This window comes from Eublepharis macularius, chromosome 17, assembly GCF_028583425.1.
Source record: "Eublepharis macularius isolate TG4126 chromosome 17, MPM_Emac_v1.0, whole genome shotgun sequence".
In the NCBI taxonomy this organism is placed as follows: domain Eukaryota; kingdom Metazoa; phylum Chordata; class Lepidosauria; order Squamata; family Eublepharidae; genus Eublepharis; species Eublepharis macularius.
Window position 1 is genome coordinate 36,639,940 of NC_072806.1, and position 26,807 is coordinate 36,666,746.

General features: G+C 44.9%; 1 protein-coding gene across 4 annotated transcripts in view; it reads right to left on the reverse strand.

Moving 5' to 3' along the window:
* SYNRG (synergin gamma) overlaps positions 1-26,807 on the reverse strand; it is a 96,855-nt gene that overhangs the window by 44,252 nt on the left and 25,796 nt on the right. For 3 of the 4 annotated variants that reach the window (XM_055001167.1, XM_055001166.1, XM_055001164.1), the window contains 4 exons: positions 24,388-24,524; positions 12,851-12,969; positions 10,379-10,441; positions 3,410-4,357 (listed from right to left, as the gene is read on the reverse strand). In XM_055001167.1, the coding sequence (XP_054857142.1) occupies positions 3,410-4,357; positions 10,379-10,441; positions 12,851-12,969; positions 24,388-24,524 (1,267 nt within the window). The remainder of the gene's footprint in view (positions 1-3,409; positions 4,358-10,378; positions 10,442-12,850; positions 12,970-24,387; positions 24,525-26,807) is intronic. The other variant, XM_055001165.1, reaches the window with a different exon arrangement.

Here is a 26,807-nt window from a genome sequence, read left to right on the forward strand (position 1 = left end):
TTAGGACCCAGAAAGCATCTCTTGATACATCAAATGGTAATTGGCAACCTTGGAACTGCTACAGACGCCGAACTCATCTTCTGGAAACAAGCTACAGAATAATCAAGCTACCACCAAGAAAGAGTAGAAAAATAGTAGGAAAAAAGTGCTTTTGGAAAAAAAAATCCAAGTCAGAAGTAAAAACTTTCAAGAACACACATGGCAATTATCGGCAACTGGACAACCCACCAGGTCTTGGGACCCACACCAAAACATTTTAGCATAGAAAAAAATGTAATTCTTCACCAAGAAGAATTATTCCTGATATTTTTCACCCTGTTAGAGTAATTCTCCACATCTAAAGCCATAAATGGAACTCTTTACCTGTTCCCAGTTCAAAATGTAATGGAAAATTACAATACTGTCATTTGTTTTCTCTACCCAAGATATGCTGGAAGAAACGGCTAATAAGGAAATCCAGAGCGTTTTGCAGCAATAGCTCCCGTCACAAAGAGAATACTGTAGTTTCCCCATTTTTAAAAAAGGCCACACAACATTTGAATCCAAGCTTTTCTCCTCTCCATGTACAGATTGGAGGCGGGGGACCAAACAAAAACAAGACACTTGTGACATTTAAGAACCAGATAGGAGATGACTGGATTGTATGCTTTGATGTATTAATTCCATAAAGGAAATTAAAGAGAGAAGAATTCCAATAAAATAAAATGGGATTTCCTTGCTGTCATTTCAAGTGAGAAAAAGCTTGCTAGTATGCAAGCACCTACTAACTTTTAATTCACTTCTAGTCCAGATGTCAACTCGGAATAGCACAACTCAAAACAGTACAAATGAATAAAAAAATAAACCCTTCTGTGATCCTCACCGCCTATTCATGGCTCAGAAAATGCAGGCCCCTATTATGACCATTCGCACTTTCTGATAGCAGCGCAGAACCATCTGCACGGGACACATCCCATGTGTAAACATGTGGACAAGGCTAACCTACTGGACTGGGGGAGAAGGAACGATCATACAACGGTCCATCCATGTGTGGCTCCTCTTCAAAGAGCCTACGATGGGGGAGAGGTTTCCCTGACACTACCAGCATGTGTGAATATGCGATAGGGTTAATTGGATGCTACATTTTCATACAACCAAGTCTATCACTTGTGCACCCAGATTGGCAGTTTTGTAACATTAGAAAGGCTGCGCCAATGTACATTTTGATGCGTACTGGCATGAAAACGTACACCTGGCCTCAACCATTCTGACCTACAACACATACATCTCCAAACACAAGAGTGCAAAGACAGAGCCGTTGGCTGAAAAGATTTATCATAATACTACAAATTCCTGGCAATGGGTCTCTTAACCAAACAAGCAATGTAATTTTTACAAATTTTATATTAAGAAAGTGCAGTAGTGCTGAAAGTGCATATATACAATCATATACAATAAATACTTTCCAATACAAATAGATATATTGCAATTGTTCCAGCTGATATATGACACAGATATACAAAGCTGATGGAATGATTCCTGGGAAATGTTTAAGAAACACAGTCCATTTAGTCCATACAAGATACAAGTGCTGTGAATACTGAGGTAGATAACGTTGGAGTAACCGATAAAGTGCAAGACCAGTCTTCAAAAGATCATGCTGCGTTCAATGTTATTTCTTCGCACACCAACCTCCATGCCCTACAGATTATTGGCCATATCTGTTTCGCGTATCAACGCTTTTTCAAGGACTGTCATTAAATCTACAAGATCACTCCTCTACATCACGTTTCCATCAGACCCAGTCGGCTTCTCTCTAGCGGACCATCGCTAGAGACACCCAGAAGTGATGGTCCGCTAGAGAGAAGCCGACTGGGTCTGATGGAAACGTGATGTAGAGGAGTGATCTTGTAGATTTAATGACAGTCCTTGAAAAAGCGTTGATACGCGAAACAGATATGGCCAATAATCTGTAGGGCGTGGAGGTTGGTGTGCGAAGAAATAACATCGAACGCAGCATGATCTTTTGAAGATTGGTCTTGCACTTTATCGGTTATTCCAACGTTATCTACCTCAGTATTCACAGCACTTGTATCTTGTATGGACTAAATGGACTGTGTTTTTTAAACATTTCCCAGGAATCATTCCATCAGCTTTGTATATCTGTGTCATATATCGGCTGGAACAATTGCAATATATCTATTTGTACTGGAAAGTATTTATTGTATATGATTGTATATATGCACTTTCAGCACTACTGCACTTTCTTAATATAAAATTTGTAAAAATTACATTGCTTGTTTGGTTAAGAGACCCATTACCAGGAGTTTGTAGTATTGTAGTAACCTGTGTTACTCCTAGGTTTCACCCTTTGGTTGAGTTATTGAAAAGATTTATCACCCTATTCTTCGTACTAACTGCTGTTTGGGGCTGAGCTTCCAGAGCTCTGTTCGATTCAGAAGACATGGCAAAACACTCGGAGTCAGCCACATCCGACAATCTGTGCAATTATCATGCGGAAGCCACAATACTCAAGGTTATTGCAGTGCAAAGACAGCACACAAGGCAGAATTTCAGAAAGGGATACAGGACCAGGATAAGTGTAACACTGGTCCCATCAAACATGAGTCAAAACAGGTGTCAACCGTGCACAATACCCTCACCACCATGGTTCAGCAATTACCTCCACACTGACATTAACCGCAGTTAAGATAAGTTCACATTTAGCCAAAATTTTTTTAAAGTACTATTTCCATTTCTTATCCTAGTTAAGCTGAAATACTAACAACTGCTGTTAATGTTGAAAATGAAATTTCTCTCAACCATGGGTTAAGGCAGGAGAACAGAATCTACTTCCAAGGAGAGAATGTGCAATCCCAATCTCAGAGCCAAGAGAAAGAGAGAGCGTTACAATCTGCGCTGACTGATATCTAGAGATGGATATCAGTCATTGCAGTTTCACAGATATTCCAAAGGGATGAACTTTCCAAAAATAGATCACAGCCTTTCTTTGGAAAGAGGAACAACAGAAGCTGGCCAAAGCTAACTTGCAAGATAGTTCAGCTAAACCCTAGTAGAAAAAGATGGCCTCCTCTTAGTAGCAGCTTCTTTCCCACACCCTTAGGGGCACCAGAAGTACTGTCAGAATACCTCCCCTACAACACGAGATTGCTAAAAGGCCGTCAATAATAACAAGTATTGCAGGGTCAAGAGTCCAAACAATCCAATCCAAAAACTACGTAAGACGACAAAAAAAGTTAGGTGTAACACTGCTTGGTTAAGGGATTAGCAGCTAGCCAAGAACACAGGTTCAGAAGCCTTCTCCCACTGAAGGACTGGCATGTAATACTGAAAAAATTCAGCTCAAGAAACAACACTTTGGGACAAGTCTGTTGCTTTCGTTACCAGAGCAATCTAACTAGTTCCTCACCTGCTGCTGGCGGATGCTGGCCACTAACGGTTGGTAAATCCAAAGAGCTATCAGACATGACATGCTTAAGGTCTCCTCCCACATCTGCCAGTTTCATGTCAAACTGGACAGAGAGCGCGTCTTCAGAGTCTTCCTTGCCCACACTGCTGCCCCCGATGGAGGGGAGGTCCAGAGACTTCACGGAGGCAGAATCCTCTTTGGCATGCTTGAATGCTGCCAGTTTGTCAACCAGGGATTTCTCAGAAATGGAGGAAAACTTGTTGGAATGGAAGTCGGCAAAGTCATCTTCACTCTTTGTGGACGAAGGGGTGTGGTCTTTTGCTTCTTCCAAGCCTAAGCTGGGGCTATCCAGAGACAGCTGTTTGAAGATGTCATATTTTGTGGGAGCAGCTGAGGAGGGAGGGCTTTGCCCGCTCTTTGCCATGCTGACGGAGGAGCCTACTGGAGGAACAAGGCTGGTGTCTGGCTTGGATTTTTCACCAGGCTTCTGCTCCGGACAGCTGGTGCTGTTGTTGAAAGCCATGAAATCTGCAAATTCATCCTGATTGTGGGCTGAGGGACAATTTGATAAACCTCCCAAAAGGTTGAAATCAGCAAACTCATCAGCTAGGATCGAACTACTGCTGGGCATTGGCCGAGTGGGGGCAGCTGTGGACGTTGGGGGTTGCGGCACAGGAAAAGAAGCCGGTTTCAAGGAATTGTAAGTGACTGGAAAAGGAAGAGACCTATTCTCTCCAGCAGGGGCTGAGGAAAACAGAGCCAGGTCTGCCAGATTCAGAGGAGGCTTTGCTTGGGGTTGCTGCTTTGATTGTGCGGGTAGAGAAGAGAAAGGCGCGGGGAACAATTTATCTTTTGCAGGCGGGTCTAAGGGTGAGACGCTGTCGGCAGTTTTAAAATCCGTGAAGCCATCATCTGCCCCCGCAGATTTGAATTCTGCAAAGCTGTCTGCTAAGAGAGAAAAGAGGGGACGTGTCAGGAGGCATCTTTAAAATGACAACACCCACTGAAGGAACAAATACATCGATTCACAGAAATACCAAAAATAGTTCTTACATACCTGTATTCATTTGGTCTGGTGCTCATCCCACCTCTTTCCCAATGCTCAATTCAAGTTTTTTTTAAAAAAAAAATAACAGGAAGACACCCAGCACAACCCAGTAAAGTAAAGAACCTTTTAAAGTCAACTGTATTCACTGGGTGAGACTTCAGCATACGCTTACATTTCTCATTAAAAATCAAGGATTCAAGTAACCCCGAAAACTCTGTACACATAAAAGTTAACTTCTTGCATGGGAGAGGATTTACCTTCTATACGCAAACACAAATAAGTTCAGTTACAGAAGACATTTGCTCTATGGGGCTGGCTGCCCTTGGGACATCCCAAAATAAACAAAAGTATCTCCTGTCTCCCCTGGAGGAGAAAAGAAATCCAGTCTACCCCAAACATATTGGAGATCTCACTGTAAAGTAATAATTTTGTGTTATCTATATACCTAATTCTCTCTCCATATTGCTGCTTCCCAACACCCTTGGTGGTCTAGTACTTGCTATTTTCTTGCTGTTTGATTTGTATATTGGTATGATGTTTTATGGCTTTGAAAAATGGGACATCTTTGTATCTGTAGGTTTAGCCATTATTTTAATACTTGTCGTACTGCATATAAAGAAATATTGATCCATGTATTTTAGACTGTTAAATGCTAAATGCAGAAACTTTGTGTTTCTCTATAATCTATCTCAAGAACTGATAATGAATGCAGAATCCAGCTTTTTGGGAAGCCTGTTGGCTTTTATCTCTCTCTCACCCTTTTAAAAAACAAGCTTCTATTTTACAGTGGCAAAATGCAGGTTAATGGGCAGGGAAGCTTAGAAATAAAGAAAACTGGGGCTTCAATGCCTGGAGCACTCCTGGCTTGCTGCTTCTTGTATCTAAAGTAAGGTTACCAATTACCACAGAGATACTGTCGTTGGTTTATTTGTTTAAAATATAACAGTGCAGAATACATGCCTTCTCTACAAGTAACAGTCCCTTCGGGGGACACACAATCCAGTACAGAGTGAAGTACACTTAAGGTGTATTCAACTATTGTGCTAGATTCTGGCCTTGGCACACAGCTTCCAGTGCAACAAGAACAACAACAAACCAAGGCATGAACTCTTCAAACAGATTTGTTCAGAATTGTATACATGCTGCAGTTTCTCAGGAGTGCAGAAAAGCTGTATAATCCGCTGCTGGGCACAGAATTCAGATTCTTAAGAATTGGTAATTTAAAAAACCAAGTTGCTAGTATTTATGGCTTCAAAGATTCACATGAAAGCATTTGGTTAATGCCTTCTTAAGTCCCAGAAGTCAGATGGTAACTAAGTAATGCTTGCAGTGGTAGACAGTAGAGATGGGCACGAATCTGAATAAGAACCAAAAAACCCCACAAACCAGCCCGGTTCGTGGTTTGTGAACCAGTGGTTCGTGGAAGCTCATTTCCACGAACTTCCACAAACTGGTCTACTGGTTCGTATTAAAGGGCAGTTTAAATGGCCATTTCCCTGGGGAAATGGCCATTTAAACTTTTCCTGCGGCTGGCAAGCGGCAGGTCCCTTTAAACTATCAGCTGGCAGGTGGCAGATCCCCCCACCTGCTGCCTGCCAGCTAATAGTTTAAAGGGACCTGCCGCTTGCAAGCGGCAGGGCCCTTTAAACACCTAAATCCCACAAACTCTAGCCCCAGACCCCCACCCCCACCCCTCCGCTCTGCGTGGGCCGCAGAGTGGCGGAGGTCAAAAACGGCCTTCCCGCCCCTCGTGAGAGGAGGGCAAGGAGGCCGCGGCCCACGGAAAAAACAAGGTAAGTGTGGGGCTGGGGGGGCTGGGGCTGTGGTGGGGGGCTAGGGCTGGGGTTTGGGCTGTTTAAAGGGCCCTGCTTGCAAGCAGCAGGTCCCTTTAAACTATCAGCTGGCAGGCAGTGGGGGGGATTCCCCCTGCCTGCCAGCTGATAGTTTAAAGGGCCCTGCCACTTGCAAGTGGTGGCAAAGGGCCCTTTAAATGATTAAATGCCCCTTTCCCTGCTGCTAAGCAGCCGGAAAGGGGCACTTAAACCCCACGAACCGGTTCGGAAACCCAAGAACCACGAACCGCATGATTTGGGGTTTTTGTGGTTCATACACATGTCTAGTAAACAGCAAGCATCAGTGTTCTGCATTAATCTGTGTATTTCCCCAGGACTAGAAAAATAATGATCACTGCGACAGTAGCAATATGTTTAGCCAAGCTGCTGCAAAGGCAGGCAATGGCAAACCACCTCTTAGTCTCTTGCCAAGAAAACCCCACCAGGGGTTGCCGCAAGTTTACCATGGCCAGATGACTCTCTCCACCACCACCACATGCAGAGGAGACATAGCCATGATGGCAGCAGTTTTGCTGAGTGGCGGCTGGCTTTGATCAGGTCCATTCGCCTGCCCTACAAACATTTAATAAATCTGTTATTCCATTACCTGAATGCCTCTTCTATTATTTTTTGCCCCAGAGACTGTGGGTACCCCATAAATTCAACCTATCACAGAAATATCTTATGCAGGCACCTAACGGCTGAATGAGTAGCATACTTCAATAGCTCTCTTTTAAAAAGTACGTTTCCAGCTACCTGGTCAAGATAATAGGTAAACAGATAAATAAATAGAACGTCTTTAAATGCTGTTGTGGCTTACAAAATTCAATATGGCTTTGTCTCCAGTCAATAAGTATTTCTTGCACTGATTGCCTGATCCGACTACAGAGTGTTGAACCAGCAACCAGACTGCGGCTTTCTTCATTTTTATGTCAAAATGACTTTTTATTTTTGCAGTTTACTGTTATCATTTTTTAAACAATGCCATTGCCCACAGCTACAAAACACAAGACCTAAATTGCTTTGTCTCATAGTATATTAACCACCCTTTCCCCCATTTAATTATGTTAAAATTAAATGGGTAAAAAATACCCATTAACATCATGATTAACCCATTCACCAGCCTGATGTATTTAGAAAGAATCTGCTGTTAAAATGTGCACCTTCATTGCTTAAAAAGAGCTTAGATGCAAAACACATGTGCAGGCGCTCTTATACCATGTCAGACCACTGGCTGATCTAGCCCAGCATGGTCTACTCAGACCGGCAGTGACAGTCCAGAATCAAGGGCAGGGAAAGGTCTTGCCTGTCATCTGCTACCTGAGACCTTTAACAGGAGCCTGAACCTGGGACCTTTTGCTCTCCCCTGACCTCTCAAATAGAACTGTGCAAATTAATAAATGAAGTGGCTCTTCAGGGTCTCACACAGAGGGAAATTCTTCCCAGAACCTGTGACTTAAGAATTTTTAACTGAAGACTAAGCCCGGGACCCAGTGCATGAGATGTACGTGTTCTACCACAATGCTACAGCTTAACATACTACAATGGCTCCCTCTACCTCCACAAGCACATTTCCTTCATATTACCATCACCAAAATCAAATCAGTTTCACAAACTCTACCACAAGTCAACAAAAAGACAGCAAGTCAATGTTTCAGTAGGATTTAAGCTGTAGCAAAACTATTGATGGCCTATTGAATAGAACTCCTGCTTAGGTGGATTAGATTATCCCTTGAAGAAGTTTGTGAAACTGACTTTCACCAAAACCAATGCACAGCACAGCAAACTTGACTTACTGACGGACTGCACACTTTTCCGTTAGAAATGCTAGCTGATGAGAGGGTTAAAAATGACAAGAGGGGCAATTCAAAAACCAGTTTCTCTTTCTGGTAGTCAACAGGAACAGAGGGACTGCCCAATGCTTTTATCTTCTGCTATCCTGGGTGAGTTAAGCTTTACCTGCTCGGTATCTTTCTCAATTGCATTTTTAATGCCTGCTGCTATTTCCTTAATAATGTGGCAGTGTGGCATAGTGGCAGGAAAATAAGCTGCTTCAACTTTTATTTCTGTTACTAACCTGCTTCACAGCCTTCAGCAAGCCACTGTCCCAGCTGTCCTCCCCCACAATATGGGAACACTTAGCATTCCCTTACAAGGCTGTTGTAAGAATTACAGGACCACAAGAGAGAAACTCTTTGAACACTGAAAGTCCTTAATATTATCCTCGCTCCCTCCCCATTTACAACTATGTCCATATTTTGGTCAGCCTGAAGAATATTCTTAATCTTTTTTCCCTGGGATGCATGGGTGTATTTATTTATTTATTTTATTTTCGATTTCCCCCCCCGCCCTTCCCACATTTCCAGCAGGCTCAGGGCGGATTACAAGATACATAAAGATTAAAAAATATAAAACAATTATTATAATTAACTATTCTAAAAACATCTCATTTACACAATTAAAATACAATTATAAGTATCAGCATTGCGGCACAGAATTTGATCAAAAGGCCCTGGCCCTGGTCGATGCCAGTCTTGCCTCACTGGGGACAGGGACCTTTAACAGATGCTTCTTACTGGAATGCAGAGTCCTCTGGGGTTCATATGGGGAGAGGCGGTCCTGCAGATACGCTGGTCCCAGTCCGCATGGGGCTTTATAGGTTAATACTAAAACCTCGAACCTGATTCGGTACTCCACTGGTAGCCAGTGCAGCTGACGCAGTGCCAGTATTATATGCTCACACACTGGCAAGCCTGTGATAAAACGTGCTGCTGCATTCTGCACCAGCTGTAACCGCTGGATCAGGTTCAGGGGAAGCCCTGCGTAGAGCGCGTTACAGTAGTCTAACCTAGAGGTGACCGTTGCCTGGACCACTGTATGTGTGTGGAGTATATTGTCCAGTCAAGAAGTTGGAAAGAAATTAGCAAAGTATGAAGAAGGAATTAACGCGAGGAAACAAAATTGAATTATAATTGCATTGTACCTGGAACTGTAGTGTTGTACTGCGCCGAAGATGAATTTGCACATTAATGAATTTGCACATTAGGATTTGTATTTGTATGCATTATAACACTGGCTAAAGAAATAAGAGGCACTTGCACTTTGGAAAAATTGTTTAATTATTTATTCTTGCGGTTTGCACATTGAGTGCTAACGTTTCTGTGGGAATTTCCTCCTTTGCTTCTACTGGACTCCAAACAGCGGCTTTTGGAATCCTGGTTTGCCGGCCAATCGCAAGCCACAATGTGCAGATTTGGATATGTAAAAATGGAAAGCTCTAATTAGCTGGCAGTGTGTGGGGAGGAGAGATGCCTGCAATCTAGAGGACCGTCTCAACTCTAGCTCGTTCATGGGGCAGCTCGGTCATGTTATGTCTCAACCAAACCATACTATAAAGGGGGGGAAAGAGAATGGGTGTGTGTGTGGGGGGGAAGTCTCACCTTTAGACTTCCCTTGTAAACAGATTTTCATCGATTATGAGTGTGCCATATTTCAGGTTTCTGGACAGTGTGGACGGAGATGAGCCAGGATCAAAGCAGACATGCCAGTTTGTACAGCTCTTCACTGCTTTCCAAACTTAGTTATCAGGCCTACAAGGCCCTGATCTGGATTGGGATGGTAGCAAAAAGGGGAGGGAGGCTTATGCCTCCTTTTGGGCCATTTTCTCAATCAGGAAGGGTACCAGGGAGCCCATACTGTAGAAACTAAAAACCCCTACACATGAAACTAGGACTAGAGGATTGAGGCCAAAGACATGGCTTGTTACCTCCAATCATCACATGAATTTCAGACTTCCTGTAGCGGTTCACCGCCCACTTCTCCCCTCTCTGCCCATTCCTAGCCTCCACCTCTGTCCACAACTTTCAGAACTTCCTATGCCTTTATCTATTTAACATATTTTGATGCTCCCAAAGGGCATAAGGTCCATGCACCATTCTGAAGCTTTGAGCAGTGGTGCACCCATCTATTTAAAAAAAAATCCTACTCGGAAAATATTTTGTCCCAGCATCTGTGGAAGTGGAATTTTGCCAATCTGCAGAGAGTGCTAATGAGGGAAGAAATCAAGGATGCAAAATTTGGTATGCTTACCTAGGGGTTTAGTCTCAGATGGCTGCTCCAGCTCTCGAAAAGCACTGTATTTGTCTCCGTAATCTATTGCACACATAATTTAAGAGAAAAATTTAGATAAAATGTTAAGCAGGCTGTAACGAGAAAAAAGTTCTACTAATATCTTGCAGTCTAAACTTTATGCAGTGGCTGTTAGTCTAGGTTAAAAGGCATTACCAAACTAATAACTGGTTGGTTTATATATCTCATTGGCAGGGAGATTCCACCATCCAAAATCTGGACCTAATCTAAGCTCTTCCTGATTTTCCTCCTACAGACAGAGTCCTGGGGAAAGTGAAGGGATTATCTCAAGAAGCAGACTCTGGTGAGCACCGTCTTCCTGGATGTCTTCTGGGACAAAAGCCCAGCAGAAACAGAGCTAAGTAAGAGTGTACCCTATGCGGAAGCTCCCTTGCACGGATGCTTGCAGAGAACTTCCCAGTGGATTGGGCCATATTCATTAGCTGGAGGGAAGGTACCATTGGCAGCTAAACAGAACCTTCAGGTCCAAAAGCAGCATAACACTGAATAGTAGATGCTGGAAATGAGGGGGCAGATATAGCAGATGAAGGCTACTGCCTTCACAGCATCTTAGTGGACAACCTGGAAGTATCTGGATGGCCAATGCTGGGGGAAGCAAGATGCTGGATGAGACCAACATCTGCTTTCAATCAGCATTCTTATGCCTAAGGCACTAAAGCAGGGGTCCTTGTGCAGATTGGGGCCAGCGTACTTGAGGGACCGTTGTCAGGGCTTGTTGCTGCCGCCGCTGACCCCTGACGTCAGAGGGGTGCCAGGGATGCTGCAGGACCCTGCTCTGTGGAAGGAGGGGCAGTATACCTCACCCAGACTCCCTCTCAGTCCACTCGCTGGCCTGCTCAACCTGCGTCACACACCCTCTTTGATCTCCGCCATCTCCTCCTTCATCAACTCTCCTCCTCACCTCCGCTCTCGCTCTCACTCTGCTCCAACTCCACTCCAACCCTCCCCACCCTCTGGGTGGACTTCTCGTTTATCCCTTCAGCCTAGCCATGCTCCACCTGCCAATCACGCCCTCTTGCTGCCTTTTAACCATGGCCCTAGCTGGCCTAGGCAGCTGCACCTGTGCTCGTTTGGCTGGAAGCCCTGGGCCGGTCCACCTGCACGTTGGCTGGCTGTCCAGCCTACCTGGCTGAGCTGACGGCTGAAGGCAGGCACAGCTGAGCCTCCTTGGATGGCTGTCCATCTCCCACAGAATGCCTCAGGCAGCTCCACCTGGAGCTGCTTAGCTCTTAGCATCCCTGGGCTAGGTTATTGCTTTCCAGCTGGGCTGCAGGCTGGGACGTGGCTCTAAGCTGCCGAGGCTGCTTCTCCTCCCTGGCTGGTAAGGCTTCAGCTTGGCCCACTGCTGGCTGCTTGTCCCCCCTGTCTTGGCCCTCCCCGTTTGCTCTAGCCCCTTCTGGGTTGCCCCCCATTCTCCCTGCCTGGCCCCCTGGACTCCCACTGGAGGGTGGGACTAGCAGGCCTCCACCTGCCCCTTCTAACCCTCTGAGGCTTGGGTGTCTCTTCCCTTCCCCCTGTGGCCAGCTGGTGCTGGGTCTGGCTGTCTGATGAGGCAACTGGGCCACTCTCTCCCAGGGGATCTCCTGTCCTCTTCTCCAGGTAAGTCCAGGGGCTGGGCTGTAGACTCCGGACAACCATCTCTCCCCGTATATTCCCAGGAAGACCCTCCAATCAGGAGAAAAACAATTGTTATCGGTCCCTGGCCCCAAGGAGGCCCGCCTTGCCTTGACTAGAGCCAGGGTTTTCTCAGTCCTGGCTCCTACCTGGTGGAACGCTCTGTCTACTGAGACCAGGGCCTGGCAGGATTTACTATCTTTCCACCGGGCCTGTAAGACAGAGTTGTCCCACCAGGCCCATGGCTGAGGTTGGGCCTCCACTGGCCGGAGGATGCAACATCTACCCCCCTCCCTGTGAAAGCTGCCCACCACGGTTTGTTTTTCAGCTGCTGTTACTGTGCTGCTCTATCTAGTTGTACTGCTGTATTGCTCGTTAATAGTTGTATTGCTGCCGCCAGGCAAAAAGTGTTGCTATTTTTATGATGTTTTAATGTTTTAATATGGAATGTTTTAAATGATTTTAAGGTGGTTATATGCTCTGAGCCCACATGCAGGGAGGGTGGAATACAAATATGATACAAATAAATAAGTAAATTTGAGCCTGTGGGCACCCCTGGAATTCTGTTACAGGGTCGGGGAGGGGATTGCAAGAGCCTTGCCCAGTGCCAGATTCTCCAGCCATCTGGCACCAGGAGATGCTCCCTTCTGCCAGAGGAACAAGCCTCTGCTACCGGAACGGATCCTTAGGATTCAACACCATATATGGTAAGTGCTTCTGAACGGCTGAGAGCGCTGCATGAAACAACAGAAACTGTTCCGTACAGTTCTGAGAAAGATATTCAACAACTGCTTTTACCTCCAACTGAAGCTGGACCTTCAGTGGGCTTGTCAGAAGCAATCCCTTTAAAAGCGGCATACTTATCCACAGCGGCAGGCACTTTTGTGCCAGACAGCGGGATCAGCATCGGAGGAACACTAAGTAAAGTAAGAAGAAAGCAGTTTCAGTGCAAGCAAAGTTCTCAGTTCATGAAACCGTAACTGTGGGCATCTGTCAACTGGAGCAGAATACCCGAGGATAACAAATGGGCAAAATGGAACAAAACTAGTCTAGAGGGAGCAACACATGAGGCAACTCTGGTGACGTGAGATCACATCCCTAAAACAAGAGGCAGAACTATTCCAGAGGTACACAAGGAAGAAAACCAGCCCACTGGAGTAATACTATGGCTAAGAGGAATCTGTAATACGGGAAGTGCCTAGTTCAAACCTCATCTTAACCACAAGTTCACTAAGAGGCCTAAAAATCAAAATGCGGGCTTTTTTTACATTCTTACACTCGTTAAGGCTCCTCTTTCTACTCTTCTTTGGTTGCTTCCACATGCTGTGGTCTGGCATCCAAACTGCAATGGGTTTTTTTGGAAGGGGAACCACCACATGCCATCACCCACCTATTCCCACTGTCAGATACACCCCAGTATATCTGCCATGTTTGTTTCTATGCATCATGCTCTGATCCTCTGAGAATGTGCAAAGGGAACTTAGTTACTGCTTGGCTGCTAACTGCTTATCTTGCAGGTGCTTTGCTTTCGATTTCCCAGCCGGCTTGAGAACGTGGCCTTGGAGTGCAGGTCAGAGCCAGTCCTCCCTGAGAACTGTAGCGAACTCATTCCTCCCCATTCCCTTCTTCCCCCCCAAGCCCGGACCCTTTGCACCAAAACCCTAATGGTCTCCCATTCCCAGGGGCGGGAACATTCCCCTATAATTAACACCGCTCAGCCACCTTGCGTCACTTCTGCTAATAACCTTTTTTTTAAAAAAATAAACTTTTTATTAACTTTAAAAAACAACATACAATGCGTAAACAGGAAAACAAATTACACAATATTAAAGTCAACTATAATACAAGAAAAAACAGATAGCTTATAATATACTACCAGTTTTCAAATATAATATTAACAAAGGAAAAAGAAAATTTGCTTAGAGAATTGCAATATACCTAAGCAGAGAAGGAGGTTCTTTACAGTTTGTATGGAACCTAACATATTGCTCAGAAACACCATGAGACAAACAATAAATGCTTTGGAGGGTGTATATCATTGGGTAATAAGTAGTCAAAGAAAGGGAGCCATTTTGTCATAAAATCAGTTTCTTTTGGCTTCTGCTAATAACCTTGATACTGATATATCTCTTCAATAAAGTAACTTTAAACTTTCACACCTGAGTGTCTGCAACACCCACCTTGGATCCTGAGATACTAAGAAAAAGGACAGGCATACAATAGATACTTTATAATAATAATAATAATAATAACGTTCGATTTATATACCGCCCTTCAGGATGACTTATCACCCACTCAGAGCAGTTTACAAAGTATGCTATTATTATCCTCACAACAAAACACCCTGTGAGGTGGGTGGGGCTGAGAGAGCTCCGAGAGAGCTGGGACTGACCCAAGGTCACCCAACTGGCTTCAAGAGGAGGAGTGGGGAATCAAACCCGGTTCTTCAGATTAGAGTCCTGCGCTCTTAACCACTACACCAAACTGGCTCTATTTTAAATAAAATAAAATAAATAACCATCCACTACGCCCTGCTTTACGCTGGTGTTCCCAAACCTGGTCCTATTTCCACATGAGGGTTTTCTTCTGGGTAAGAAAAGCAGCATATCCCGAGTTTTTTTGAGAGCTCCCACATAACATCGTGCTCTTTCCAAACATGACTCGTGAGGCCCCTGAGGATTTCCTCTTTAAGCCAGAGCAAAGGAAAAACCTCCTTGGCTCCAACTTAAAGGGGGAACAGTGCGGGGGCTGCCTGCAGGCAACGCCTTTGTGTGAGAACTCTTCTCACAGGGAATACATGGAGGGGGGCTGAGCTTATCACCACCTCCAAAACAGCCATGCAGAGCTTTGGATATTTTTCTTTAGCAGCAGCTCAGCTGCTCTAGGGTGGGAGGACTGCTGGGCTGCAGGGGCCTCAGGAAGGTGCTCATTCGGCTTCTGCTTCTGCAACTACAAAAACAATCATAACAACATTCGATTTATACTCCGCCCTTCAGGACAACTTCACTCCCACTCAGAGTGGTTTACAAAGTATGCTATTATTATCCCCACAACAATCACCCTGTAAGGTGGGTGGGGCTGAGAGAGCTCTGAGAGAGCTGTGACTGACCCACAGTCACCCAGCCGGCTTCAAGCGGAGGAGCGGGGAATCAAACCCGGTTATCCAGATTAGAGTCCTGCCGCTCTTAACCACTACACCAAAATGGAACATTAGAAATGTACTTTCTACTATTTCCAGTCCCACCACTCTTAACCACTATACCAAACAGGCATTAACAACAGTGAGAAAGGAGTAGGGGGGGGGTGCCACATAAATCTGGGGGGGGGGGTTTCCTCTATGTATTCAGCATATTAATGAAAGCCAGATGGATGAGGGTCTCAGGCTTTCCATCCTTCCAGGCATAGTGTGAAGGAGGAATCTGCCTAATGAAGATGCATGGTTTTAGGGAACCAATTACCCAAAGTTAAATACAGAACACAGCATAACTGCTCAAGCTGTGCTGTTCTGGGGGCAAACTAAAGTGGAAGAAGTTTTATTTTGCTAATCATATGCATTTCGGCCACTTATTTACTCCGCGTATGAACGAAAGCCATCAATCTGAGGCAGCATAATAAGTTTCCGGGTGACGTTTGCCTGTGTTGCAAGCAAGGGCCATCTGAGAAGAGGCATTCTGTCTCATGCTTGGGAGAAGCGAGAACGCTTCTTCGAAGATGGTGCCTGCCGTTTGTGGTTTGGTAACCGTTTCAAAACACCAGGTGATTTTTTAAAACACACTGCAACCCAATTAAAAGAGGTATTTTTAATCAATTAAAATGCTTTCATTGCTTAAATCTAATGGATTAATTGGCTCAGCATTGCAGCCCTACTGCAAATACATTTTGTTCTACACAAGCAAACGCTAGAACTACTTAGGAGGGTGTTTGCAATTCTTGGAAGAGAAAAAGCGCTCTGGATTAGGTCCCCCCTCCTCTTATCAAATCGCATCAGCTTTGAATGGATATTAAAACAAGTATTCCAGGACCCCAAATCCAACCCTCCCAACATGAAGTCCATTGAAAGTATGAATGCCAGGAGGATTCTCTGGGCAGTTTGTTCGGATTATTTTGTGCCAGGAACACGACTCTTCCTGCTGCTATTTTAAATCTCCTTATCAGTGACTTACAAACCTCGTACTAGCTAAGCATTTTGCAGACACATGCTAATGGGAATCCGTGAAGCTTGCAGTAGGAGAGAAACTGCAAAACTGAAAGAAGGTATTTATGGCAATATTCTTCAATTTCGCACTAGATGTCTAGGAGTCAACTTTAGGGGCAAATCTAATGGTTACTTGTTGATCTGAAAACTGCCTTATCTCCACTGCCCCACTTTGCAAACAGAAGTCTGCAAACAGTTATTATTGTGTCTTATTACCCTGTAAAACAGCTGGGTGGAAAGAAAAGCCCCAGCACTCAATCCATGGAGAATCACCTGAAAAGAAAACAGCCCGGCCTGCCTCCACACTTATACCCTGTATCGGTCAGGTCAACTGAGGTGGTTTTCTGTGCAAAAAGTGAACACTTTCAACGAAGACAGACAACTGGAGACATTTAAGTAACAGGAAAGGCAACCAGCTTGGAACAGCACAGCAAGGCTGTAATCTGATGGTTGCTCTCCTGAGAGTAACTTCCCACAAACTCAGTGGGACTAATGCCTGACTAAACATGACTTCATGCCTTCTGGATCTAAAAATGCTATGAATTAGACAAGACCAAAATACAGAATGGTGATGAGGTGTGTGTGTGTGGTGTGTGTGTGTGTGCGTGACTCTGGGGCTGAACAGCCAATTGCTGTGCACACCAGAGTTGCTTCTCCAGTATCTGTGGCTCAAGGTTGGTGCAAACCTTTTTCTGCTAGAGACCCTGGAGAGCTGCTGCCAGCTCCAACGCACAGTCTGTGTTAGGGTCTGTGGTTCACATATTAGGATTTTAAACTGTCCCTTCCCATTAAAGCACAGGGTGGTGTACATGGCCTTCTGCTCCCCGTGCACACACAGAAAGAGAAAGGAGGAGAAAGAAATATAGCTTGCCGTTTTAGGGATTGCTGTTGGTCAATGATTATTATTTTTATCATTGTTTTTAAGCTCATTGTGTTCATACATTTGTCAGGCTGGATTTGTTTTATTGGCTTTGGTGGAATTGATTTTCATCATCATTAGCCTAAAATACACATATATTTCTATCACTTTGCATGATAGGCCTTTAAAGTGTGTGTGTGTGTCCCCAAGGGAGACAAACATTTGCAGAACTAAGCCACCATGTTCCCACACTTCCAACAGCAGAGGCATTCTTCTTCCAAGTTAAAATAGCTAGAGTATACCACCGCCCGTAGTTCAGAAAGAGTAACAGTAGGGACGACCAACCTTCAGAGGTATTTACTGTCTATGATTCAATCTGAGTATGCCTCCTTACCAGAAGGAGGTAAGCCCTGAGCAGTGAATCACGCAATCTTGCTCAGAGGGCAGGTAATCCTGCTGCACCTCTGTGATGGTAAAAGACTGCATAAAAGAACTGCACATGGTGGAGAAACATTATTATCCCCATCAGGGCTTACTGGAAAGTGGCCCATCCAGATGAATACATCGTACAGAGGGGCTCAATGGGCTTCTTTTGGCTGGCAATGTGGGGCAAGCAAAGGCCTTTCATAGTTTGTGTTCCTTATCACATAATGCCAGAATTCAAAATGGCTCAGTGAAGTTGTGACATAGCACAACAAACAATGGGAATGGAAGATTTATACTCAACATGAAGCTTCCTTTCTTGGTGGTCCGGGACTGGGGCAGTCAGTCCTGACTGACGGGAGTAGCTCCTCCTCCTCCTCTCGTGCAGGGTCGGTCAAATCTGCGATCCTGTAGGGGGAGGGGCTCTCCTCTGCACGCCAGTTGGTTTTTAAGCCCGAATTCTCCCCGTGACCTTCTGATGAAAACGTCCTTCCCTTTGTTACTTTCCTGTCACGTATAACTTGAACACTAACACGTTAACTATATACATATCACACCTCTTATTAATCAGTTTCTGATTTCTTTCCTTCTTTCTTTTTTGTACATCCCCTTCCTTATATAAGAAAACTGGGTGGGTTTGGACTGCCCCACTCCCGGACCACCGAGAAAGGAAGCTTCACGGTAAGTGAATATAAATCTTCCATTCTTCTGGGGTCCGTTGAGTGGGGTAGTCAGTCTTGACTGATGGGATATATAACGAGCAGTGTACCCCTGGGTGGGCTATCCATTGTTACTTTCATAGGACGTGCTGTGGCACTCTCCTCTCGAAAGCAGCTTCGGCTGATGCCAACTGATCTATTTTGTAGTGCTTCGTGAATGTGTGCACAAGATTTCCAGGTCGCTGCCCTACATGTCTTCTCTAGTGATGGGAAAGCCCGGTATGTTGCTGAGGTGGAAGCTCCCCTAAAAGAGTGTGCTGTAATGCCTTCTGGTGGTACTAGATTTCTAGCCTTGTATGCTAAGGTGATGCATGCTCTGATCCATCTGCTTATGGTAGATGTGGTCACCTTTTCCCCTAATGAACATTTTCTAAAGGAAATAAACATGCTCTCCCCCTGACGAATCTGTCTAGTTCTCTCTATATAATAACTTAAAGCCCTCCTGACATCCAATTTGAGTCATTCCCTTTCCTTTTCGTGTTTTGGGTTTGTACAGAAGGAAGGCAGTATTATTTCTTCCTCCCTATGGAATAAAGAGTTCACCTTAGGTATGAAAGTCGGGTCTGGTCTCAACACCACTCTAGCATTATGGAAAATGCGTAAGTCCTTGTTCACTGACAATGCCCTAATTTCCGACACCCTTCTAGCAGACATCACCCCTATCAAGAAGGCCGTTTTGAGTGTTAGCTCTTTGAGAGGGCAAGTCGCCATGGTTTCAAAGGGCTCCTTCGTGAGTGCTTTAAGTACTACATTAAGATTCCATGTTGAGAACCTATGTACTTGCGGAGGATTTACTAGCATGGTCCCTCTCAGGAACCTCTTGATGTGAGGATGTTTCATGAGCGAGATTCCTTTCTTAGGTCCCCTTACTGCCGAAACTGCGGCCACTTGTCTCTTCAGTGTACCCGTGCTGAGTCCCTTGTCCAGTCCATCTTGCAAGAACAGCAGCATCTGCTTTATCGGTGTGGTAAGAGGGTCATTTCCCCTGTCTCCGCACCACGTATGGAACACCTGCCGTGTCTTATCGTAGCTTTTATTCGTTGACTCTTTTCGAGATGCCAGCATTGTGGAAATTACCTTTTCTGTGTATCCCAATTCCTTCAGTTGAATGTACTCAACCTCCAGGCTGTTAGATGTAGTGGGGATGGATTTGGATGACAAATCTTTCCTTGCGTTAGTAGATCTGCTCTGTCTGGTAGTTTCCATGGTTCCCCCTTCGACAACCTCAACTCCTGTAACTATGGCCTCCTCAGCCAGAAAAGGGTGATCATTATTATCTCCGCCTTTTCTTCTATTATTTTTTGTATCACCCTGTTTATCATCTTTAAAGGGGAAATGTGTATAGAAGGACCTGAGGCCATTCTTGGGTCATTGCGTCCGTACTTATTGCTCTCTGCTCTCTTTTTCTGGAGAAGAATTTTGGCACTTGGAAATTTTGCGTTGTTGTGAATAGATCCACCTCCAGTCTTCCAAATTTCTGGCATATTTGCTCGAACATGTGTTTGTTCAACTTCCATTCCATTTGATCCATTTTGTTCTAGCTCAACCAGTCCGTCAGTGTATTCTGTTGACCCGCTACGTGTACCACTTGTATTGAACTCAGATGTAATTGCACCCAGTGAAAAATCTCTTCCTATTCAGTTTTGGACTTGGTGCCTCCTTGTCTATGTACGCTTTTGCTGTAGCGTTGTCTGTTTGTACCATGACGTGTTGATTTACTAGAACTTCCTACATTTCCAACAGTCCATTTTTATGGCCATCAGCTCTAGCAGGTTTATGCTGTACTTCTTCTCTCTGGCCTGCCATAGCCCTTGGACCATCCTGTCCTTTGTATGGGCTCCCCACCCCATCAGGCTGGCGTCCATCGTCATCACTACCCTCTTCGGTTTCCTGAGGGGAACTCCCACCTTGAATCTGTCTGCCGCTGTCCACCACTGTCGCTCTGTGTGCAGAGTTTCTGGGATCTCCATTCTCTTCTGCCACTTGTCTGCTATGATCTTTTGATATGGATGTAAAAAACTTTGTAGTGGTCGAGTGTGAAATCTTGCCCATTGAAGGGTGTCTTGGCAGGACACCATCATCCCCTGTAGCTTTGCCGAAGTCATTACCTCCACCGTTCTCTCCCTTCGGAGTGATTCTACCATGGAGGTTATCTTCTGTTGCCTCTCCATTGAAAGAAAGGCTCTGTCCTTGATTGTATCTATTGTTACTCCTAGATGGAGAATCCTCTGTGTTGGGATGAGACTGCTCTTTTTCTTGTTTATCACGAAGCCATGCCTTTCCAGTCAACTTATTGTATTCCTCACTGCATCCATGCCATAGGCTGGGGATGGGGCCTTGATTAGAACATCATCCAAATATAGGTATAGGGCTTTTCCTTGGAGTCTGAGGAAGGCTGTCAGAGCCACCAGCACTTTGGTGAACACCCTTGGTGAAGATTTTAGACCAAAGGGAAGTGCTTTGTACTGGAAGTGTTCCCCATCATAGGCAAAATGCAGGTATTTCCTGTGAGATCTTCTTACTGGTATGTGCAAAAGGGCCTCCGACAGATTGATAGATGCCCAGAAGTCTCCTTTCTGTATGGCCTGCATCATGGACTTGATGGTCTCCATTTTGAATTTGCAGGGACTTATGTGTTGGTTCAACCACTTCAGGTCCAGAATGGCTCTGACATCCCCGTTCTTCTTCAGCACAATGAAGAACACTGAGTACACCCCTTTGTGCCTGTATTCTGCAGGCACCGGTTCTATTGCTCTCATTCTTAATAGGTGTTGAATGAGATCATGAGATGTTTATCATGAGATGTTTCTGTTTCGACGGGTTTCTTGGAATTCTGATGAGGCGCCTCGATGGAATCGTCTCGAATTCCAAGGAATAGCCCTTGGACACTGTGTCCAATAACCATTTGTCTGCTATTGTTTGTCTCCATTGGTCTGCAAACTCCTGCAAACATCCCCCAATCTGAATGGGTGCTTGTAAACCTTGATAGTCATGCCTGTGTACCTGTCTTTGGTCCTTTTGCTTGCTGTCCAGATTTCCTGAAGGAAAAGGGTCTGTTCTCGTTCCTTGGTCTAGTTGTCCATCGGCTTTTATAGGGTATGTCGCTTCTCTGTTTTGAGGTCCTCTTATAGTCTCGAAAGGACCATCTGCTCTTGATTTTCGGCTCTTTTTTCTTCGATGGGAGGACTTTTTTCTTCTCCGTATCTTCTACCAGGTATCTATCTAAGGCTTCACTGAAGAGCTTTGTTCCGGAGAATGGTATAGTAGCTACCTTGTTGCGTGCCAGAGGATCCACGTTCCAGTTTCACAACCAAGTGTTACGTCTCCCTGTGACATTAAAGCCCATAGCTCTAGAGGATATTTGGAATGAATCTAGTGTGGCATCTGCAGCGAAAGCTGCTGCTAGGGCAATTGTCTTAGCTTCGTTTTTTATTTCTCTGGGAACTTTGCTGTATACCGCCACCAGGTCTGATGCCCAGGTGAAAGCCTCTCTAGCAAACAGCGAGCCCATGGCCGAGGCCCTTAATGCTGCCGCCTCGAAATCCCTACGCAGCTCCTGTTCTATCTTCTTGTCCGAAGGGTCCTTAGGCATACCTTCAGCGTCCATTGGAAGTACTGACTTCATAGTCAAACTCATGACCGGGTCATCCACTACGGGCAGCTTGAGTTTCTTTGCTGCATCAGGTGCTAACGAGTAGAGTTGATTAAATACAGATTGATACAACTTTGGCTTTGCCAGGTTTTCCCATTCCGCCTTAAGGATATCATGGAATATTGCTGGAAGGGGTACCCCTACTTGTTTCGACCCCATTTTGGGTAAGGCCCTCTGCAAACCTTGAGGATAGGTTTGGTCTGCCTCCTCTTTCCCTAGGTTCGAGTGGGTGTTCTGAACACCTTAGAGAGTAGTTTAGAACACATTTCTTGTGGAAAAATCCTGGTCTGCACTGGCCCCACGTCTTCCTCATCTTCATCTGAGAGCTCTCCCTCTTTGCTCTCTGATGGGAAGTCTGACAAGTCTGAATCTGATTGTTGTTCCTCTGAAGGGCTAGAATTCCCATCTGCCCATTTTTCAACCCTTCTCTTTTTCGCCTTGGCCTGAAAGGGGGTCTTTGCCAACCTTTTAGCTTTGCTGGGACCCACTTTGGAACTTTCTTTGCTTTGCAGAGAGGTTTGGTTCTTAAACTCTCTAACCGCCTCATCAAGCCCCTTTCTGATTTCAGACTTTAGCCATGCTAAAATATTCGATTTAGCTTCTTGGCCTGAAAGAGTGGGTTCACTAGAGTCCTGGCACTCCCTGCTGGGGCCTTGTAGTACTTGGGCGGCAAGTGGAGAGCTTAGGAGCTCTAAGCTACTGTGGGCTCCCTCTGCCTTTCATGGCTCTGCTAGGCCCTCGTAGACTCAAAACACACGAGACAAAATACCTAGATTCAACTTGTGTTCTCTTACCTAAAGGTTTGCTGGGAAGTGTAGGCATCCTTGCAGCTTAAAGTTTAGCATTTACAGTGCAGGCATCCTTGCAGCTTAAAGTTTAGCATTTACAGTGCAGGAGTCCTTGCAGCTTAAAGTTTAGCATTTACAGAGCAGCGAGGAGGGAAGTGCAGGCGTGGGGTGCCTTTCCTCCCACTCTCAAGGTGCATCACGGCATTTTCCCTTCCCCTCACCCAGCCTGGCCCTGCAGAGCGACGCCTGGCTGCACCGGGAGACTTTAAGCTGCAAGGACCCCCGCACATCCCTCTCTGCTGCTCTGTAAATGCTAAACTTTAAGCTGCAAGGACACCTGCACTTCTCCCTGCTGCTCTGTAAATGCTAAACTTTAAGCTGCAAGGACGCCTACACTTCCCAACAAACCTTTAGGTAAGAGAACATGAGTTGAATCTAGGTATTTCATCTCGTGTGTTTTGACTGTTAGATGCCTTTCCCACCAAAAGAGATCTCTCCTGCCTAAAGAGAAAGTAGGAGGGAGTTACTCAAATGGCTTAACCTCCCAAAACAAAAAAAAATTCTGTTCAAGCAACCACATAGACTGGAGAAAAGGCTTTCCCAGGCTTTGTGGGGGAGGCTCCCGGGGCTATTCCCCTCCAGGTTCTGCCCCTACTCACCAGTAGACCCACCCAATGTTGCCAAGTTGCCAGGCCCGCTTACCACGATTTAGGAGAGGGCGTGGTCCACTCCTGAGGCTGCAGCCACTGTTGCAATCGCCTCTGCAAACTTCCAGACTGCTCCAGCGTTTCCCCCCCTTCCTGAGGATTTTTGCTGTCACAGCCTCACCTGAGCTAGCCCTGGCCAGGCTAGGAGCCATCGACTGCTGGTTCACCTGCAACTTGAGAGGCGCAGGCGCCTGGGGTGTGTGTGGAGGGACTAGCCCTTCCTTTTCCCCCTGTGAGCTAAGCTCTGTCTTTTCCCGGCGGCATCTTTTTGTTTGTTTGTTTGTTTGTTCAGATCGCTGCTCTTGGAGCAAAGAAGATTCGACTCCCTGCTGAGGGCAGGGCCGGAAAAAACTGGCACGCAGAGGAGAGCCCCTCACCCTACAGGTTTGACCAACCCTGCACGAAAGGAGGATGAGCTACTCCCAACTGTCAGGACTGACTGCCCCACTCAATGGACCACAGGAGAAAGACTTCTTCAGACAACTTGTGAAGTAGTAGCCCTAGATAGTTTAAAAAAGGGATTAGACAAATTTACAGAGAATAAGTCCCATCAATAGCTAATTGCTGTGATGACTACATGAAACATCCATGCTCTTTGGCAGGGTAACTAAAAACAAGTTGCTGGTAGGGATGGGGAGGGGCAAGAATAGGGAAAAGCTGTTTCCTTTATGTCCTAATTAAAAGCCTTTCAGGGTCATCTGATTGGCCCATGTGGAAACAGGGTGCTGAACTAAATTGAACTTTGGTCTGATTCAGCAGTCTCTCCTTATGTTCTTTGGTTAAATTATTTCATTGCGGGACACAAGTGAGATCTCCTATGACACATCAGTGTGCCCTGGCAGAGAATCTGGTAAATACCAATCTGCGATTGTGATGGTATCTGCTTTAGATTAGAGCAACACCATTAGCGTTGCAGGATTCTCTAATATACTTTAAACAAACACACAAATATACATACACACTTAAATAGAAATGACAGTTTAATTTTCTACCTGCTCTGGTGCTGTGCAGTGGTAGTCTTGGGAGGTCCAGACACGTCTCCTTGGAAATCCGTGAAGGGGTCATCAAGCCCCCCAGCCTTGGAAGCTTCTTGGAAATCCTGAAAATCGTCATCTTCTGGCTTGGCTGCCTAAATTATAAGAGACCATGAAACTCTTTTCAGGGTAATCCATTCATTACAATGTTTACTGATGCTATTATTCCTTCTGAACCACCACCACGAGTTTTCCGAAGGCCAAGGGGTCAGGGCCAGTCACAGACCCAGTGGTGGGCTAAGGAAACTGTCAGCACTCCCACTGAAGTTGGTTCAGCTTATTTTTTATTGGTTCACAACTTTCAAGCAAGATTTGCATGCCTGTCATATGACTAATTTGTGCACGAGGTTCTGTAAATCTGTTATGCAAGCCATATAGAAGCAAATAAAAACCATTTTGTTTCCTCTAAGCTTAAGAAGCTTTTGAAATTAAGAATAACTGAAAGGCACTGACATCGAGAAACTGAAACATGTATCAATACTGGCTAGAAGACTATGAAACTCGGTTACTTGCTTCAGCTATTGTGGATACAAGCCGACACCCCCTCCCCCAAACCCAGTACTGCATTCCCCTTTCCCAGTGCCCTTAAACTGAGCCCTAGTCAAAGAACTTTTTTTCTGAATTAAAATTAGAAGCATTTAAGTCTTGCACCCAAGCAGTCAGGAATGAACAAAAATCTGCCAAGGTGAGCTATGCGAGTCACTGTGTTTCCTCAATGACCTAATTCATAAAGATACCAACAGATAGCCTAGTTCAAGGGCAAGTAATCCTGAAGTGTCTCTGCCTGGGTGAGCAAACAGTGCAATGCTATAAATCTACTATCCTGCCGAAGAGGCACGGCCAAGCTTTACCTCCAAAGTGTGGGAAACAAGGAAGAGAAATAAAAGACTGATACGGATAGATTACTTGGAGTTAGTGTACATTTGAAGGTTTCCTTGCCTTAAAGAAAAAGGCAAGCCCACAGAGTCCCTTTCTAAACCAAATCTAGAAGAATAACAGGCACAATCAGAGACCCCCACATCAAAGTGGAAAGATTATGAAGTAGTGGCAGGCAGAGATGCACTCGGGGAAAGTCATTTGGGAAGGAAAAAGTCACTGCAAAGAGCCTCTGCCATGGAAGTGTTGGGCAAGTCTGAGAGCTAAGCTACAAGAGACGAATTATACAAGGAGGAGCATGTGAAGGGATTCGCAATGTTAGCCAGGAAGCTGAGTTTTAAAAAAGATCGGAAGGCTTTGTCAATTTCCCCCCTCTACAGAGCCAGGGAGATGGCTGATCAAAGGGTTTGTTTATTTCTTCTTTGCCTCTTAAAAGGGGAAGTGAAACTGACAGAGCCTTCCAGAGGCAAAGAAGAAATAAACAAACCTTTTGATCAGCCATCTCCCTGGCTCTGTAGAGGGGGGAAATTGACACAGCCTTCCGATCTCTTTTAATACTCAGCTTCCCGGCTAACATTGCAACTTCCTTCATGTGAGCGTCCTCGTGTAATTTGTCTCTTGCAGCCTGGCTCTCAGATTTTTAAAAAATCAGATGTGGTATTCTTTTGGAAAGCAAATAACACCACTACACTTGTTGCAGGCAGCTCTATGGGCTGTGCCAAAGTTTATTTTAAACTCTCCAAGAAGAGGTACTTTTACATTGTAAGGGGCTGGCCTTTTACCATCATTATACAACATGCTGTTTTCAGTAATCTGGAAACAGTTATTTTAAACTGCTCAATAATCTATTTTTTTAAACTTTGTCTGGGTTTTTAAAACTCTGGATTTTAATTAAATCCAGAATTTTTATTGATTAATTTTAATTAATAACTTGTAAAATTATATGATTTTCGTATTTTTAAAAATTGTGTAAGCCACCTAGGACAGGTACCCTGAAGAGGTGGCATAACATTTGTTTAAATGTTTAATACCCAAGGCTGGAAAACTTGCCTGACAGGGCCCTGTAAAAAAATTATTGAACAAATATGATGGCCCTGAGAAATGGCCAAGACTTCATACAGTGCAAATCCTTCTTACGACAGGTACAATTCTCACCATAGGCTTTATTAAAACTTGATAATATGGTGCTAAATTAAATGAGCAGGTGCAAAACAGCAGCAACAAGGAGTTGTGATTTGGGAGAGATCCCTCCTCTTCAGATCTCACCTTTTGTTACAAGTCTGATAGGTGGCCTCATGCAAACTATCACTGTTCTCTCAGCATCAGCTTCCCCATCTGTTATATAGGGATAATAGTGCTGACCTACCTTCCAAGGGCCACAGTAAATATTACAAGGCAATGGGTTGGAGCACACAGAAGTTTTTTGCATGCACAGAAGTATTTTTGCATGCAGGGGTACTAAAATTACTCCTTGATATCTGCTTGCACGGTGAAAATGATTG